This window comes from Miniopterus schreibersii, assembly GCF_964146895.1.
Source record: "Miniopterus schreibersii genome assembly, chromosome: 5".
Taxonomy (NCBI): Eukaryota; Metazoa; Chordata; class Mammalia; order Chiroptera; family Miniopteridae; genus Miniopterus; species Miniopterus schreibersii.
The window spans coordinates 2,377,986-2,397,543 of NC_138106.1; the positions used below are offsets into that span (position 1 = coordinate 2,377,986).

Below are 19,558 nucleotides of genomic sequence, written 5' to 3' on the forward strand. Positions count from 1 at the left end.
GACAAAATAAAGTTTTAAAAAGCCCTGGCCAGTTTGGCTCAGTGGTTAGAGCATCGGCCCGAGGACTGAAGGGTCCCGGGTTCACTGCTGGCCACGGGCACCTGCCTTGGTTGCAGGCTTGGTCCCAGCCCCCATCGGTGAGCGTGCGGGAGGCAACCAATCGATGTTTCTCTTCCAGACGTCTTACCAAGACCTGCCTCGGGCCCCTCAGCGCAGGCCGCCCGCCCGCCCGCCGGCCACCACGGAGCGACCCTGGTCACCCTCCCCCCTGTGGTCTCCGCCGGCCTCCCCGACCGTCACCTCCTACCATGGACACAGAATGACGTTGCTGGCTCAGGCGGAGAGCGCCTGTGGGGCTGTAAAGTTTACACCCTGCACAATATGTGTCGTTAAAACTGACCCCCAGTTCTCTGCACCCGCGACGGCAGCCATGCTTGTGCCCTGTCTTGTCGTCCATCCGTCCGTCCATGTGCACAGTCTCCTAACGGAGGGGACGCAGCAGAGGGCGGGGCCCGTGCTCAGAGAGCTGGAGGGCAAGCCCTGGGTCACTCCCCGCGGTCACTGCCCACCGGCCATCCTGCCCTGCCCAGCTGCCCCAGCACCCCCGTGCTCCCCTCCCTCGGGCGGCATCTTCACTGCTGTAACCCCAGCCCCACGCACGACGTCTGACAGGTGGCGGGTAATCAATGGACATTTGCTTTAAATAGCCCCGTGGGTCCCAAAGACGGCTCCGGAACATGGAAGACGGACGGCAGAGCTTCCTTCCGCCCCCATCAAACACTCAGCCTTCACGGGGACGCCCAAGCACAGAAGGGAAGGGAAACAGTGAGTCGGGGGGAGAGCCCATAAACCCTGTAAAAATATGGAATGAGGGATTTTTTAAAATACGATGACTCCTTGCAGGCACGTGTAGGATGAGACTCACCCTCGCAGCCTGAGTAAGTCTAGGCCAACACGGTCTGTGTCTCCACAGAGCTGCCTCTCGGGGCCTCAGCATCGCCTCTCCCAAGGCCCGTGGATACGTGTGAATTTCAGCTCCCCCCTCGCCCCTCAAGCCTAAGCGAGGGGGCGTCCGCGTCTCGCCGGGCCTCTGCCGACAGGGCTGGTCCCCCTCGTGTCTAAGTTTTGGTTAATTCTCCCAACAAGCCGAGAGCACGCACGGATCTGTGGGAGGCCCAACCTCACGAGAACATTCTGACACCGCTCCTCCCGGGCAATTCCTTTCCACAGTGGCTTTTATTTGCAAGAATCAAATTCATTTGCTCGCCGCTCGGCCAAGATCAAAGACGGAGCCGCGGGGACCCGCGACGCTCCTGCCGTCCACGCACTTCGGGCTTTGTTTTGAGCAGGAATTCTTACCGTGTAAAAAAGAGTTTGACCCTGAAAGGCCGTGTGCTTGGTAAAAAACGTAACCTGCTAATTAAAGAGAAAGCGAGAGGCGTGATTTGAAAGACTCGCTCCCTCAGGACTTCAGTTACAGGATGTAAAGTAAAGCAGAGTGTTGAAAGATCCCGGGAGGTGAAGGTGATGTTTCCGGGGGGGTCGCCCCAGCCCACGCTGTCTCCCCGGGATCAGCCACCAGGAATTACTCAGACTAAAGGGGCAAGTTACTCCAGGACAAGTAGGCAAAGCAGCCCCATAGGTAGACCTGAAACTCACGTCCCAGACAGAGGCTTCATGTTCGTGATATAAAAATCAAGAAGAAGGCCAAAAGGCAGCGTGAAACATGGACAAAGGCCATAGCAGCCAGGTCACAGAAAAATAGTGACCAGGAGTCTTTAAGTCTATAAAGGAACTCGATCTCGTGCGCACTAGAAAAGACGCGAGTTACATGGCGATGGGCCTCCTCTCAGATTCAGAAAGTTGGGGAAGCAAACACGGCGCGGCCTAGTGTCAGGAGCCCTGTTTGGTAAAAAAAACAAACAAACAAACAAAAAAACACAACAAAAAAACAAAAACAAAAAAAACAACCTCTTTGAAGAGGAAATGTAATGGTCATCAACATCTTAACTATGCATATCCTTCCCCCAGCAATCCCACTTCTGGGGAGTTAGGGTCCGTACATGACTGTACACCTCGAAGGACGCTCGCCGCAGCATCAGTAACACGTGTACCCACAGGAGCCAGCTACCTGAGCACCCACCTGAGGCAACCTGGTTGTAGAAAACCGTCCCTAGGGAACCAGGACATTTTTATCAGAAATGTGAGAGAGCCACAGGCACCAAGAGGAATGAATCCTAAGATATACTGTTAAGAAAGCAAGACGTAGCCCAGTGTATTTCCAGGGTACTCCTTTTTACGTGGGAATGGTATTTTTAAAAATACGTCTGCACTTGGGGTCAAATATATGGTGACAGAAGATGATTTGACTCTGGGTGGTGGGCACACAATGCAATACACAGACCACGTATCGCAGAAATGCACACTTCAAACCGCTATGATCTTATTAACCAATGCCACCCCAATAAATTTAATTTAGAAACATACGTTCACAAATTGTCTTTCTCTTTAAAAGGTGGCGTTAATTCCACTCTCCGTGGGGGCTGGGAATCCGGGAAACCCAGTGGAGAAAGTCCAAGTGCCAGGAAGCTGAGCCTCCTGCCAAGCGTGGAAGAGGGTCCTCCAACCCCAGTCCATCCTTCAGATGAGACCACAGCCCTGCCAACGTCCCCACTGCAACCTCTGAGCCAGAACCACCCAACGAAGCTGCTCCCAGATTCCTGACACAGGAAAACCGTGAATCGTAAATGTTTGTTGTTTCAAAATGCTACACCTGAGAGTAATTTGTTACGCGGCAACAGCTAGCGAACACAGTGAGGATATTTACATATACGCTTGGACATGCACAGAACACCTCTGGGAAGGTATTTAATGGTTCTCTCCTGGGAGGAAAACAGCAGGCCGGGCCTCAGGGGCAGAAGGCGGCCTCCTGTTCGTTGCATTATACGTTTTTATATTAATAAATGTTTTATTGTTCTAATGTATTAGCTTTTTAAAATAAAATCAGTACTAAGTACATTTTACAAAAGAAACCCATGGACTACATGAATTACAAAACTGTGTATAAATATGTCTAATCTCTATTGTATTTCAACTTTACTTAAATCAAGATTATGGAATTGGCAGGCAAAAAAAAAAAATTCTAACCATATATATAAGATGTTTGGAGTCTCGAGTATTTCTCGCTGTGATAGACCCTGCTGATTCTTTATCCAGGGGCCTCTTTATTCAGCATTCCTCTTTTACTTTGCTAAATGAAGCCCCAGCTTTGTGCCAAAGACAATGTATCTAACCCCAGATAATTAATCAAAGTAGGTTTAAGCCAGGAGTCAGCAAACTTTTCCTAAGGGGCCTGATAGGAAGTATTTTAGACTTTGTCGACTCCAGCTGAAGACAGAATTGGACGCTGTCTCCCTAGCTCCTTCTAGAGTGGAAAAAACAGCTCCTCCAAGCAGAGCCCACTTCATGAATCACCACCCTGTCTGAACGGGACCAGAGAAAATTGACAAGAAGCGAGGTCTCAGAGATTTAAACATCTGACTCCCCAACTCGCAGGGAAGACTTCTCTTTGCTGAATGTCACAGGAGCTCAGAGTTCGGCTAGAGCAAAGCCGGCCTATTTTATTTTATATTTTTTAAGATGATAATTCTTTTTTTTAGTATTTTTTATTGATTTCAGAGGGAGGAAGGGAGAGGGAGAGAGAGAGATAGAAACATAAATGACAAGAAAGTCATTGACCGGCTGCCTCCTGCACGCCCCCTACTGGGGGTCGAGCCCACAACCCGGGCATGTGCCCTGACCCGGAATCGAACCCTGACCTCCTGGGTCCTAGGTTGATCCTCAACCACTGAGCCGCACCGGCCAGGCTCAAAGTGGGCCTGTTTCAGAAAATCTTGAAGAATTCATACTAGGGATTGCCAGAGGGTCCCACCCTCTGTGTCTCCCAACACAATTAAATCAATACCTACTTAGTGACGGCCACTGCAACCGCGGGTCCTCCCGCTGGGTACTCCTATAGCCTCCCACTCCCCGCTCCCGCCGGCCCTGCCCTTCCGAGCAGCATTGCCTGGCCTGCCCTGTGCCACACCCTGAGCCGGGGCCGGAGAACAGTGGCGAGTCAGCCATAGGGTCCCTGCTGCCCACCGCAAGCTTCCAGCCCTGGTCGGGTTCCAGCCACTCCGCAGAGCGCGGGCCTCGGCCCCCGTCCTCCGTGGGGGACCCTAAGCTCCGGGAGGGCGGGGCCCTGCCAGTCTGGCCTGACTCTGTGTCCCCAGACTCTAGCACAGCACCCGACCCGGCAGGCGGCCAACCCACGTGCACTGAGCTGGCAGGTTAGCCTGTGGCACTGCGTCCACGGGAGCCTAAGGCGCGGACCGGAGCTCTGCATTTCGCACCTTCCCTCAAGTTCTAGGCTTGCTCTCTCCGCGTGTCCGAAACAAAGGGGTAAACTGACAGGTCTAAAGGGCCCAGCACGGTGTTTCCAAAGGTTTCTTCAGACACTCAAAGAGGCTGGATATCTGAGTGCACCGAAAGGAGGAGAGCAGGCCATGCGACACCCAGGATATAAAGGGACCCGCTGTGAGGAGGGGGAGGAGGGGAGGGCTCACACTGAAGGTAAGCTCAAGGGCTCATTTACCCCTCCATCCAGGGCACATGGCCCCTCAGCCATGACAGGGACAGGGCATGAGAAGCCACAAGTCCCTGTAGCCCTGTGGGTTTCAACATCTGTGGCCCGCTGCCTGGATGTCTTCATGGGGAGCGTGGCTCTGGCTTTTCGCAAGGGACACTGGACTAGGACAGGAGGGTCACGTCTGGTGTCCAGCTTCTCACTGGCTGAGTCACCTTGACTCTAATCATCACCGGGAAGCGCTGGCCGAGCGCCTCCCGCGAGCCACAGCCCCGCCGGCGGTGAGGATGCCACGTGGGTGCCAGTGTGCACGTGCCGCATGCCCACGTGTGGGTAGGAGCCAAGCAAAACGTGATGTCCGACCTCAGCTCCCACCACAATTAACCCTCCGCATATTTCATGCCTGTGATTTGTAGGCAAGTTGTACAAGACACTCAGAAAACAAATGACAAAAAGTCGCAGTAGAGTCACAGAAGTGCGTTTTTGCTCATTTCCCTCAGGACCACAGTCCACACACAGTTATGAAAATAGCATCCCCCTTCCAAGCACCCCGAAGACCAAGCCCCACAGAGCAGGTCTCAACGTGCTCTCTCCCCGCGAAATGTGCGCAGAGCCGCAGACAACTGGGGCGCCGCAGGTCACTCGGACGCTGATCCCACCAGACTCCCGGCCCACTCCCGTCCTGCCAAAGGCTGGGGGTGGCACAAAACTGGGACAGCTGGATGGATTCATTCATTCATTCGTTCATTCATTTGGGGAGGCATTTCTGGGTGACAAGTATTCAAAGGCTACGTCCTTCTTGAGTTTTACCTGCACCATCCTCAGCTTCACCTCTCTGGAGCCAGTCTCCAGGCTCAGCAGCAGCTCTATGTTAATAGTCAAATGTGTGGTGTCCAAAGCATGATTTAAGAAACTCTTAGACTCGCCCAGGAGTATTCACTGGTCATGCTGAGGTTTTATAAGTCATGAGAAATTTGCCAGGAAACCCATATCTCAGACTATCCCACCCTAGACCGCGCCTCAGCGTATACACACTGGACTAGAGAACCAGCCCTCAGGGGGAGATTATAGGGTAAAGAAGTTTACCCTATAATTTGATGACAAGTTAACACTTCTTTGAGAAAACAAAACGGAAAATTAGCATGATCAGCAATTAATTTGCCAGACAATACTTCAAGGGAGCTTTCCTTGGCCTGTTCTACACTCTCCAGGTCCTTTCACATCCAAGAACACATTCCCACACACTCACAAGATGAAACAATACATTCATGAGGTGACGGTCCTTGCCTCACCGAGATGGGGAATATCAACCACCAAGAGGCTGAGAGTACAAGCAGATTTTATCACTATGTATTTATTACTGGGTCGTATGTCATTACTTTCTGGTATATTTGGAACCAATACATTTATTTTTAAAAATATAGGAAGACATGTAAAAGTTAGAAGTTCACAAATAGGATGTGGGCTCATCAACCTGAAACTGTGCTTGCCGGACTGTCCCACGGAGGCCGGGCAGTGTTTGGAGGAACACTGGGCACTCGCCCCAAAGAGCAGCTCTGTGAACCCCACACTTCGGCGATGGCATAGAAAACTCCCCACGACACACCTGCCTGCGCCTGTCTACAAAACCCCGGAGGTCGGGTGTCCGCTCTGGAATAGGGTCCAATACAATGGAGCCCAAAGAAGGGACCCAGACAAGGCTCAATCTGGCAAAGAAATCCTACTGGGAACTAATCTGAAGTATCACGCTGGTGTGTTATTACACTGTTGCCCTTTGCAGTTATGAGTAAAGAAGTTCACTCCAAAGGTATAACAGTGTAATGGGGTCTTGCTTGTTTTTTTTTTGTTGTTTTCTTTTGTTATTCTGGGGCCTTTCATTTTGCTTTTAAAGACAGTGATTTGTAGGATAAGCAGAAAGTGAGAGGCCTCAGCCATTCCATGAGATACATCTTAAGTGACCCTCAGAAGTTGGATCAGGCAGTAGTTGCTTGAAAATCAATCTCACTGTTTGGAGATCTGTTTGTTTCCTTAAAGGAAAAAACAAAACAAAAAAAGGATGACTGATCGACTGATCACGGGCCAATCATGAGAGTAAAACCTTCTGGATAAGCTGTCCGTGATATGTCCCGGCTCTGCCAACACAAACACTCCCCCGCAGAACCCGAGAAAACAACTTCTTTTTACTTTTCATCACATTCTGACCCCCGAAGAACCGAGGTAAATAGGTACCTAGAGGGATTTGCCCTAAAAAAAAAAAAAAAAAGTACAATGGCAGAGATGAAGTAGGGAGGGGACTGTTTCTGAGCAAAAGCAATGAAAGTTTATCAGTAGCAAATGTAGCCGTGAGAACTCCCACTTATACTACGCTCACTTCAAGCAGGTACAGTTCTAAGTGCTCTGTTTAATCCTTGAATTCCCACAACAACCTCACTGGGTAGGTAGTATTATTGTCCCCAACAAAGGCACAGAAAGGTTAAGTAACTTGCCCAAGGTCACACAGCAAGAAAGTAGCAGAGCGAGGATGTGATCCCCGAACCCAATAGCTCTAAGGTCCATGCTATTGATCACTGCAGTCTACCCCTCATGCAGGCAGCCACCCATCCAAACCTCCGTCACTTCCCAGACATGTGCTCCACGCCGGAGACGTCAGATCAATTCCACACCGTCAAGGGGAGAGACAGAGCCCGCAGAGGGTAGTGTCCTGTGCGAGTGGAACTTCACCAGAGGGATGTCCAACCCCGAGCGGGGTTGGAAACCACTTCCCAGAGGAGGTGAAGCCTGCTCTGAATCTTGGACACACAGACAAACAGGCAGAAGGCACGGAGCGGGGGCAAAGGGGAGCTCAAAATTTCAAGGCAGAAAAAATGTGCTCTCAAAGGACAGTAAGTAGCTCAATACAGGTGGCACAACATTACCATAGGTGGCAAAGGGTAGGAACTTCCAGGTGATACTAAGGAGGCAGGAATAACATGTTGAGGGCCTTGTGGCCTGGCTAAGGAGTGCAGATTTATCTGAAAGTCTACAACAAACAACTGAAGAACTTGACACTAAGAAACAAAATGATCAGATCTTTTTCCCCTCAGTCACTGGCTATCACTAAAGGGACCTGATCGGAGAGAGCCAAGAACGGCAGCGGGGGGACTAGCTGGAAAACTGTTACTGTGTTTCAACACAGCGGGAGGACTAGTTGGAAAACTGTTACTGTGTTTCAACACAGAGGGAGGACTAGTTGGAAAACTGTTACTGTGTTTCAACACAGGGGGTGGCTAGTTGGAAAACTGTTACTGTGTTTCAACACCGTAGCATGTAGCCATGTGTGGCCCGAGCGGAGCAACAGCAGGTTACTGAGCCCCGGAGCAGACCGGGAGCGCAGGGCACCTGACCCTTGACCAGGCCTTCCCCAGCCCCCCTGCAGACTCAGGCTCCCCATGAGCTTCCCAGGGGCTGTGTCCTCAGGTCATGTCCCAGTGCAGACTCTTCACATGCTCAGGACAGCAGCTTCTCACTAGTGAAGACACACGCACATCCTTTCTTTCCTAACCACCTTGCCACTCAAATGGTTGTCGAAATTCTGATGCTAATCACCTTGGGAAAGTTTCCTTTTCTGCTTGTTAGCATTTGCTTACACTTCAGCCGAGGAGGTTTAGGTCATAACTGCCCCTCTAAGCCTGGAATGTTCGGGAAGGATTAGGATCCAACAAGCAGTGCACATTCCTGACCTTATTACCTGCACTCTCTCGGTCTGGCCACAGGTCTTTTTGCAAAGGGCTTTTTAAACAAAGATCCTCGTGTGAGCTGCAGCGAGACCTTATTTCTGATGCCTTGTAAAAATGCCTGTTTAAACTCAAAACGTCCTCAGTCGTGTCTCTTGCAGACTGTTTACCAAAATGACTGCTCTCTTCCCATGTGGAGTGAGGATCCACCTATGACATAGAGGCAGACACGGTGGGAGCCACCAGCATCCTGTATTCTTCCAAAAAGAATCTTAAAATGTTCAGAAAGTATTATAATTTAAATAAAAGTCTATTTTCCTCCTGACATACCTTACTGATTCTACCAAAATGGGACCCCTTCTTGGAGCTGATAACATTGGCCAGAGGCCTGGCACCTCTCATGTTACAACCCACCCGTTTGCATTTTTTCACTTCAAGTATCAGAACTTCTTTGGCAGAAATTGCTTTGAACATCAACAGGGCTTGTTGCTTTTTTTTTTTTTTTTAAGTAGTTAATTCTTTAATAACCTCCTGACTAGAAGGGACAGTTAGGGTTTTCAGGACAAAGGACAGTGGGGATGCTGGCCCCACATCCTGACTTCCCACGGCCTCCACCCCAACCTCTCTGCTTCCAAAGCGCGCCTTTAACTCATCTCCAGGAAACCCAGGCTCTCCGCCTCCTGCCGCGGAAAAGGGCGCTGGTGACCCTCCAGATGCCTAGGGCAGGGGCCTTGCTCATCCCTCTGGGGCCAAGACTAAGAATGGGCGGGGGCGTCGGAGGAGTTGGGGACAGCGGGATTTACCTTCACGAAGAGGGTGATGTCGTGCTCCCGGCCCGGGGCCCCCTCCTCGGAGGCCTCGAGGTCCTCCCCACGGTCCTCCACACGCGCCGTCTCCTCTGCGCCCCGCGCGCTGTCCTCCGCCAGGTGGTTGCTGAGCCCCGCAGCCCCCGGGCCCGGGACCGCCCGCCCGTCCTCCTGTCCGTCCTCCTGTCCGTCCTCCTGTCCATCCTCCCGCCCGTCCTCCCGCCCGTCCGCGCTGCCCTCCGGGGCTCCCTGCCCGCCCCCGGCTGCGGCCTCCCCGCCGGTCCCTTCCCCGCCGCGCTCTCGCCTCTCCCGCTCCTTGGGCCCCTCCGGGCCCACATCCTCGCCTGCCTCTGCCCTCGCGTCCCCGGGGGCCACTTCCTCTGACTCCTCGGTCCCGGGCGCCCCAGCCTCCTCCGCAGCCCCCACCTCTGTACCCCGAAGCTCCCCTATAATCTCCCCGACCAGCCCCGCGTGGCTGCAGCCCCCACTCTCCTCCGCTGCGGCCTCAAGCGACTCTACCTGGGGCTGGGGGCTGCCGTCTCCTCTGTCCTGGGGCTCCCCCTGGGGCTCCCCCTCGGCCCCGGGGGCCCCTCCCGCCAGCCCCTCGGCCTCCATGCTGGCCCCCCGCGGCCCCTCGGGGTCCTCGCCGGTCCCCGGCGCCCTGGGCGCCCTGCTTCCCGGTTCCTCGGGGCCGCGCTCCGCCTCCCCCTCTGCCTTGGGGCCCCCCGGCTCTCCAGGCTCCCCCTGCGCCTCTCTCGGGGCCTCGCCCTGCAGGTCGTGCCCACAGCTCGCCTCCTCCACCAGCTCTGCGCCTCTTGCCCCCTCCTCTCCCGCGGGGCCCTCCACGCCCCCCGGGGGGCCCTCCTGGGGCTCCGGCTCGCCCTGCGCCCCGCTCGCGCCCGGCGCCTCCGCCCCGGGGTCCCTGCCCGCGCCGGGCGCCAGCTCGCCCGCGCGCCCCGCGCCTTCTCCTCGCTTCACCGCGGCCGTCGCGGCTGCGCCCGCCCCCTCGCCCTCCGGCGTCTCACCTGCGCCCTCGCTCGCCTCCTCCCCCTTCGGCTCGGGGCCCGCGGGCCCGGGATCGCCTGGTTTCTCCGCCAGAGGCGCGGAGCCTTCCAGCGGCCCCTGGGGACCCGGGGCGCCCCCCTCGGGCTCTGTGGCCTCGGCCATGGCCGCAGGTCCCTGTCCTTGGCCCAAGCCCCTTCCTTGAGGCTGCTGAGGGGGCAGGTGGCGCCGGGAGAGGGGCCGGGGCCCAGGGCCACTGCGCCCCGTCCGAGAGGACGCTGGGCTCTGGCCTCGGCGGCTCCGGGCGGCGCCTGGACGCGCGGGGAGAAGTCCGCGGGGCCCTGCCGGCGCCCTCCTGCTGGCTTTAAACTACCCTTCGCTAGCGCCCCTCCCAGGCTCGCGTCTGCTCCCACCCGGACCCCGATTCTGGCTGCGGCTCCCCGGACGCGCGGGCCGCTTTGCTGCTGCGCCTTTGAGCGCCTGGGCTGCGCCCTGGGCTTGACCAGAAGTCCTTGTGCCAACGCCACCCTCCGGGGCTGGGGCGGGGTTTGCTCCCCACCTCTCCCCCCACCTGTCCCCAATCTGGGCGAGCTGGGCACCTGGCCAATGACAGCCTTTCTCCTAGGCCCTCGGAGTTTCAGTGGAAAGATCCTGGTTCTACTGGCCACTCGGGTGTTTACTGGAGCAGCTTTAAGTTCCAGAGGCATCTCCATCGCTCCCCGCCCCCCGCCCCACCTCCCAGTACCTGAATCCCACTGTCCTCAGCAGCCAAACATTCAGCTTCTCGGCTGGTACCCAACTGCAGAATCCCGAGTCCCCCCTCGCCATGCAAGAGCGAGGGGGTAAATCCAGGAGGAAAAAGGAGAGGCCACCCTGCCTTGGGTCTTGCAGACCCTCCTGGGAAGTCCCACATGTCCTGGTGTCGAAGCGAGAGGAGCCTGCTGAGCTGCTCTGACCAGAGATGGGGTCTGCCGTGCCGGGGGCCCCTTCCTATGTGAGGAGCACACTGGGGTCCCTCCCTGGGGGAAGGTTCTGCCCACCCTCTCCCTGGTCCCTGGGCTCTGGACACTGAGAGTCTGTCTATCTTGCAGGTGCCCCTAGATCTTCTAAAACCCTGGCCAAGGCTCCTGCCTCTCAGCTGTGTGTTAGGGGTTTGGGGAGATGGGGAAGTAGAAATACAAGATCTGAAGGGGGGGGCTGTGGAAGCCACTAGGTTAGGAATCTCCGGGATCGCCTTTTCCCTGAAAATGGAAGTTATGACAATAGCGTAGAAAGGTGGTTATGAGCCAGGCTGGACCCTGTGGGTTTCTGCGAGGAGCTGGTTGCTCGCCCAGGATGGCCCAGCCTGAACGTGGTGGAGGAGGGGTCCCAAGTGAGGACGGAGGTGAGGCTCTTGGCAGCTGTGAGCTGCCCTGAGACCCAGCAGCCCGGCCGGTCCACGGAGGGCTCCGTTATCACAAAGATCAGCGGTGTCTCTGACAGGGCAGGGTCACACACGTGGCCAGTCTTGGGGATGTCTCCCTCTAATTCCCGCTGCTCATCACTGAAGGCTGACAAGACGGGAGCCCGCTGTCACCCAGATCCACGCCACCTCCCTCCAAGGCTGTGCCCTGCCTGGGAGGAACCCACCAGAAGGCTCATCGCCATGACCAGCGTCTACTCAAAGCAAGGGCAGGGCCCCCCACCGGTGAGCTGGACGGACACGGCAGCCAGGAGCCCGCTCTGCAGGGGCTCCGGCCGCCGGAGAAGGGGCCCGCCCTGTTCGCAAGGCGAGGAGACCGCCGCAGCCCTGTTGCTTAGGGAAGGGCGACGCAGAGCCTCAGCCCCTAATGCAGAAGCGCAGTCCCTAACGCAACCCCGAGACCGTGTGCTTCAAAAAAAGAAAGACCACTGCGTGCTCCTGGTGTGTGCTACACAACACTGCACGCCCCCCGGGGTCAAGCGCCTTACTGTTCCCAGTGACACAGGCTCCCAGCAGGTGGGACACGAACATCGCCCATGGCTTCAGGGCGCCCTGTCCGAGCTCACCCCCAAACCAGTTCTGGTCAGCCTGGTTTTGCGTCCCCCCAAAGCTTGCCGTTTTCAGAGTTGTTTGGGTTTCCAAACGTGTGTAAGGATTGCGGTCCTGCGGCCCGTTGAGGGGCTTTAGGTTCATTGCCCTTTTTTGAAATAAATTTTTAAAAAATTTTTAACGTATTATTTTAAAATGATTGTAGGCTCAAAGCTGAAAAATAGGGAAGACAGAAAATAACAGAGCTCTTTACAATTTATGCAGATCTATGGAGATCATAATGAAATACGTATCACACACTCTTTTCCCATCCCTGTCAAAGGACACTTAGGCTGTTTCCATATATTGACTAGTAATAACGCAGCAATGAACACTGATAAACACCCTGTTTTATTTATTTTTTAATACTCACCCGAGGATATTTTTTCCATTGCTTTTCAGAGAAAGTGGGTGGGGAGGGGAGAGAAACATGGATGTGAGAGGAACATCGAGTGGTTGCCACCTGCACACACCTGGACTGGGGCCGGGGATGGAGCCTGCAGCCCAGGTACGTGCCCTTGGCCAGAATCACACCTGGGGCCTTCAGTCCGCAGGCGGATGCTCTAACCACTGAGCAATCCAGCCAGGGCAGCACTCTGAACACAACTCTTAGGCTCTGCCCCGCTTTTCCGCCTTGTTTTTCCCCACAGCGGTTGTCTCCCTATGGCATAGACTATCCTGTGCTCACTCACAGGCTGTCTGCCTCCGCCCCCCACTAGGATGGCAGCTCTGAGAACCTGGGGTTGTGTTTGTCACTGCCTGGAGCAGGACTGGGCACAGGGAGGAGCTCGATAAATAAGCACCGAGTGAGTGAATGAATGAATGAATGAATGCAGGCTTCATTACATGTGGATCCACCCCAACCCATCTTCAAAAGTGTTTTCCTAAGTCAGTTTTATATTTCGGGGGACAAGCTAATGTCATGAGGCAGGCTGTTCGAGGGAATTCTTATCTACTGACTTTGGTGAAAACTTCAGCGAATGCTTTTAATCATTAGCAAAGGCCAAGTCAGCTCACGGCGGAACACAAAGGAAATGCCAAATAAATGGAATTGTGAAGGTCACGGTAGAGTCACCTAGAGACCTGCACATTGTGAACCCGGCAGCCAGCACCAGATTAGCTATTTAAATGCCAAGGAGGGTCACGCAGAGGTGACAAATTCAGGGATGGGAGGCAAGAGGCAAAAATGCTGGCAATTAAGTGGCCCCTAGAAATTACAGAGTTTTCCTACCATACTTGGCAGGGCGTGTTAATGTTGACATGGTTAGAGTTGTCCCAGAGGACGGAGCTGTCACATCTGGACCGAGCACCAGGGAGAACCAGGGTGACGCTTGGTCTCAGTAACCTGGTGACAGTTCTGGGTTTCGCCTGTCATCTCAGCAGCATCACAGGAGCATCCCTTCCTCTCTCTCTTTCTCCCTTCCACTCTCTCTGAAAAATAAATGGAAAAACATCCTTGGGTGAGGATTTACCAAAGTAAACTGGGTAAGGCCGATCCCTTGCTCCAATGGCTTCACTTTACACTTCGAACTAAACCCAAAGGTCCTCCCGAGGCTCCGAGCTCCAGGTAACCTGGCGTCACCTCCTGGGCCCACCACTGTCCCACACTCAGCACAAATCAGACCCCTGCCTGAAGCTCTCTACCCCTCTCCACGCAGCTCACTCTGACTCCTTTCAGGTCCCTGCTGAAGTCACTCCTTAAGGTCACCTTCCCTGATCCTTTTGTGCAAAATCTCTCCTCCCACACCCACTCCACCCTCGTACTCAGCTCTACTGTGTTGCTTGATTTTCTGTCTCCCTCACCCCTCCTCACCCCTGACCTCCAGGCCCCAGAGCAGAAGCTGCGGGAGGGCAGGGTGCCCGTCTCTCGCCCACTGCACCCCTTCAGCACCTAGAACAGCGCCCGCTCTCGTAACCATTGGTTACAGGGATGACCCATGTGTTGGCTGAAGTAACCTCGCCTGTCATCTCAGTTGACCAGATGTTCTAGGACTGCTTGCACAGCCAGTGGGTTTTCTTAGGGAGCAAGTGTCCTGTTCATCCATCCAGTGGTCACCCATCAAAGCTGTTTGTTTTTTTTAAATCACCATTCAATATCTTTTTTTTAAATGTATGATTTTTATTGATTTCAAAGAGAGGAAGGGAGAGAGAAAGAGAGAGAGAGAAACATCGATGAGAGAGTCACTGATCGGCTGCCTCCTGCACGCCCCCAACCGGGGATCGAGCCCACAACCCAGGCATGTGCCCTGACCTGGAATTGAACTATGATCTCCTAGTTCATAGGCCGATGCTCAACCACTGAGCCACACCAGCCGGGCTCATCAGATATGCTTCAATTGGCCGAGTGACTCCACAGTTCACGGGCAGGTGGAGGTGGACTGGTGGCTTGTGACCTGTCTATAAAGTCATGGTTGGTGTGCAGCCACCTCATGTTTCTTTCCAAGGACGCCACTGCCTCATGAGAAGGAAGTCAGGCTCTTCCTCCTGGGCCTCCCCGCCCCGTTTGATTGCACAAGAACCCCAGCCGTTTCCTCATGCCAGAGGGGTCAGCAACTACCCTGGTTCCCACCTCCACCCGAGGCTGATGGCTCAGGCCAGGGACACTTCTCCCTCTCTACGGGGCCTGGTCCTAGTCCCCACAGAGCCACAGGGGGAGTCACCACATCATCGCTCTCAGCACATCGGGGCCCAAGCTGGCCCCGAGTGCCTGAGGTTGGGGTGCAGTCCAGATCCACCACACCAACTGCCCCCCCCCCAGGGTAGGCCAGTTTTTTCTTCAACCCCCCAAAACAAAAATACGCCTACTCTTCCCTTCCCCAGTGACCCAGGCAGCCCATCTGCACCTGTCTTTCCGCAGGTCTGAGGTAACTGGCTGGGCTTCCCTCGCTGAGACTTACAGGGCAGCTGGTCTCATCAAGAAAAGAAAGCAACACCCCCGTGACACCCCGCGTGGCACCGCTCGGGAAGGCTCCGACCACATCCAAAAACGAAAGAGCTTTAAAAAAAAAAAAAAAAAAAAAAAGCTCCATATTCAGGTCCCTGAATTTCACAGATGCCACTCTGGCATTTATTCACACACAGGATTGCCTTTAAACCAAATTTCAAAATCAACCAAGGGCAGACCCAGCCCTTTCTTCTCCATTGTCCTTTGCACTGGGTGTCTTTGGACATGTCCTCTAACACTTCCAGTCCTTTCTTCCCAGCCTTGGGGAGGGGTCCCTGCCCTGCCTTTGGTATTTGGGAGCAAACAAGAAGTCTGTGTGAATAAAACTGTGGCTGTACGGAGGGAAGGACCTGCCGTGAGCGAAGGCCCAGCCGAGCCTCGGAAGGATGGGAAGTGTGTCAGACCGAAAGAGGCCCGGGTCCTGTCTCCAGATACAATGTATCCCATTGGTGAGACTCCAGCCCCTGTCTCCAGATACAATGTATCCTGTTGGTGAGACTCCAGCCCCTGTCTCCAGATACAATGTATCCCGTTGGTGAGACTCCAGCCCCGAAGTCTGTCCGGGAGGTTCCTCAGGAACGTCTCAGGCTCACCCAGGTCTGGGCAGACGGCTCTTAGGATCAACCATCTGTACTTTCATGTAAACTTGGCTCAGTGAGCTGCACCCCAAAGAGTTTTTGCACCTCTAGTCCTACCTGTATTTGAGAAATAAAAACCTGGTTTGCGTTACAATTTTAAGGCACCCAAGATCAAGTGAGAAACCTAGTCTTCAGGGAGAGAATCCTTGACAGTTGGCTCACCTGGGCTTTTGATGAACGAGTATGACTGGGGCGCACTTTTACCGCACGGGGGTGCAGCGAGGGCGTGAGTAAAGCACCTGGTGAATCTAACAGCTAATTAGACACGTGGCAGGAAGGGGGAAAGTCCTGGGTTTTTTGGAGAAGTAAGAAAAGGGGCAGAGGCAGATCTCAAAGCAAACCCTGTTTGAAGATTTCAGTTTTTGGCGGTATATTTACTCCTCCTTGTAAACCTAAGCGGGGGTTAAGGCACCGCTATGTGGGCCTGCCGGCATCACATCTGAAGAATCCAGCTGGGCGAGCGCAGAGTATTTGATATTCGTAAAACCTGAGTAAGCCAGTCCTCCGACCAGGAAGCTGAATTTCCCCAGAACCACGCGGGCTCACGTTTCAGTAGAAACTCAGCTCACAGCGCGGGCTGCATGCTCCTACCCCTGGCTCGCCCCTTGGCGAGGGAAACAGGGAAAAAACCCTGTTTTTCCCCCTTGCTTTAACTTTAAGTGTGTGTGCGCTGCTATAATTCAGGTGGCCGGTCTCCCAGGCGGAGATGGGGTTGGACGTTTCACCTCTCCGAGGACGGAGGGGCCGCGTTCAAGTTCCCTTTCGCGGCCCTTGAAGGCGTAATTGTGAGACTGCTGTAAGCTGGGCGGTTTCTGAAGTCACCGAAAGACCACGTACCTGCTTGGAAAAGGTGGGTTGTGCTTGAATCAAGGCGTGAGTTGGCAGGAGAGAGCCCAGCTCTGTCCCCAAGGCGATGGGAGTCGGGCAAAGCCCTCGGTCCCCGCCCCTCTTTAAGGCGGTAGCAACAGCTGAGCTGATGGGCTGATCACAGCAAAGCTCCGTCCTCGGAGGCCCCGGGACGCACGCGGACAGGTTCAGGAGGCTCCTGGGGAAAATCAGTTTCATATCCACGAGTCTTGAATTGAAACTTAGCATTTCCTTCAATTACGAGTTCGGGGAAAAGACAATCGTGCCTGTGTCTGTGGCACTGCGCGCGTCTGCCCAGCCCCACCCGTCTCCACCTGCCGCCCCCCCCCCTTCTCAGCCCAGGTAAGCCCAGCCTCTTCCCTGGTGGGTCGAGCCCACCGCCTCACAGAAGGGAGGTGGCATAGTTAGCACATCACAGCCCAGACTCGGGCGCTTCTCAAAGCAAAAGTAGCTACGCTGGGGCTCAGGTGTAAACCTTCAGCCTCTCCGGGGAACTGGGGCCGTGCTTCATGGCACCAGAGGGGCTTACTTAAGATTTAGGGCTAACTTAGGGCAGGTGGGGGGTTAGTTATCTCAGAGCCACACTGGAAAAAAAATGCCAAAAACTTGAACAGCAGACATGCAGATTCTCAGGAGCTTTAGGTGACACCCTGCCCCAGGACTTTTCTCTGTGACACCTTCTCCGCGCACGGGCTCTGTTCTCCCCTCGGCCTGTCCTGAATCCTCCCCCACCGTGCTCACACCCAGCTCCCAAGTCCCCGATAATTTGTCACACAAAGCAATTGAGCCACCTCTCGGCCCCATTCCTCACGGAGGCTGCCTATGGCCTGAGAGCCGCGGTCCCCAAGCCACAAAGGCCCCGCTACAGGCTTTGCGGGTCAGTTCTTTCCCTTGACGGGACCGTCTCAGCTGCTCACGACTCCAAAACAGAGGCTGTGACCGCGGCGTTCACAGCCAACGTCGCGGCGCATTCGTGTGGATGTCGCGTTCGGCCTTTCAGGCTCCACGAGGTGACGAAAATTACTCTCCCATTTTAAAGATGAGCAGACTGAGAGCCAGAGGAACAAGTCGCCCTGGAGAGCGGCAGAGCCAGGAGGCCAAGCCAGGACTCTCCGACAGCCGGGGACCCCGGGAGCGCCACATCAGGCCACCGTTGTCCTTGCCTCGTCCTGGGCGCCTAGCACAGGTGTCTGGCAAATGTTTGCCGTCGGCCCGCCTGATTTCATTGTTTGAACAGCCAAATTACCCCCACGGCTGACACGCAACCTGGCTGCCCCGCTGCCTCCCCCGCGGCCTGCGCCCCGGGACCAGTGAAGGTCAGCGTGAGTCGGAGCGGGGCCCAGGCACCAAGGGAGGCTCCTACCCTGGCTTCTCCCAGAGCCCCCATGACCTTGTCCAGGAGTTTGGGGTCACTTCCTTCCCCTCGGGACACTGAAACCCAGACGAGTCACCGCCCAGGCCACTTCTCTCTGACTGCAGACTGGAAACGTGGGCGGAGAAGTCGGGTTCTAGTTCAGCCCAATGGCATAAACGTGGACGGCTAGCAGCGCCTCCAGGGCAGGTTTAAAGGCCCATTTCATCCAAGCGGGAGCCTAAGGAGAAGCCGCATCCTGAGAAGGGCGGCAGGTACCGCCCGGGGCTGGCTGGCGGCTCCACGCAGGGAACGTCCCCACTCACAGGAACCAGGGCAGGGAACAGGTGGGAGCCAGGCAGCTGTGAGTACCTGTTAGTGTGGCTTTGACTTCAGAATCTTATACACTCAATTTATCCTATTAGAATTCTTAATATTAAGTATTAAAAATTATTTCTGCCAATTCTAAAAGAATATTTAATTAATTTTTTAAAAAGAGGTTAGCAATTCAGATTTCCACATTTCTCTTCCACCTGAACTTCGTCTGTCGACCCTGGATTTCCCTGACAACCTTCCTTCTTGACCAGTCCGTGGCGTCTTTATCCAAGCGCCGCTCTGGCTGGCGTCCCCTTCCCGTGGGGCTCACCCAGGGACTGTGCAGTTTCCTTAAAAAGGCCCCCCTTCCGTCTAATCTCCTCTGAGGCCAGCAGCGGTCTGGTTTCATGAGCCTTGTTTTCTCCCAGAACTTACCTGTGAGATGCATTTATTCTGCAGGAAGCTTTTGAATGACTGGATCACCTGATCCCTCCCCGCACCCACAGGCTCCTGTTTTCTCCCCCGCGGCCGCTGTCCCGTCACCAGCCCTTTTAAAAAGCCCGGCTCATTAGGAGAGCAGATCATATATCCGAGGCGGGTAAGCCCTTTCTTCAGGGCACGTTCACCTGTAAAGGGGTTTTTGGCAAGCGATCAACCTCCAGGAATGTGAAGACTTGATTTCCTACCAGAAGCCCCAGATCATGGGGCCCCGGCGCCCCAACTTTGGGGAATAGCCCACGGAATTTACGACACGCTTATCATTACCAATCGGCTGGCATGCCTCCTGGCTGGACCCCTGAGAGTGGGTCAAGAGGGGTCCTGAGGCAGGAGAGCCAGCGGCCAATGCAGGAAGGTGTTTTCCTTTTCTGTAGGACTTGAGGGACATGTGGTGTCATCGGGGGACACTCAGCACCGGGATTCTTGCCCCTGGGCACAGCATGAGTTGTTTTCATTGAAATGATTTCACAGCGCGCTGGTTTGACGATGCCGGGTAGCCAGCGGTTCCCCCTGGAAACGCGGCCCCGGGGCCCCTCCGCGCGTCCAGGAGCCGAGCGCCGAGCGCCGAGCGGGCTTGTTTCCGCGCGCTGGTGAAGGCTCCGTCTCGGGCGCATCGGGGAAAACCTGCACTTTTTCTCTCGAGTGGGAAGCTGTGCCAGTAAGTTCCGTAAGTTTCTGGCTCACAGAGTAGGAGAGAGAGATAACAGCTTACGGTCCAGACGGTTCCCAACTATAGAGGGTCTCGCA

At 54.9% G+C, this 19,558-nt stretch overlaps 1 protein-coding gene across 1 annotated transcript in view; it reads right to left on the reverse strand.

Annotated features, from left to right (window-relative positions):
* Positions 1–10,313, reverse strand: part of CLIC6 (chloride intracellular channel 6) — a gene marked incomplete at its 5' end in the record, with an annotated part of 34,550 nt that extends 24,237 nt beyond the window's left edge. Inside the window, one exon of the mRNA XM_081138825.1 lies at positions 9,144–10,313. Within this exon, the coding sequence (XP_080994951.1) occupies positions 9,144–10,313 (1,170 nt within the window). The remainder of the gene's footprint in view (positions 1–9,143) is intronic.
* Positions 10,314–19,558: the final 9,245 nt, after the last annotated feature.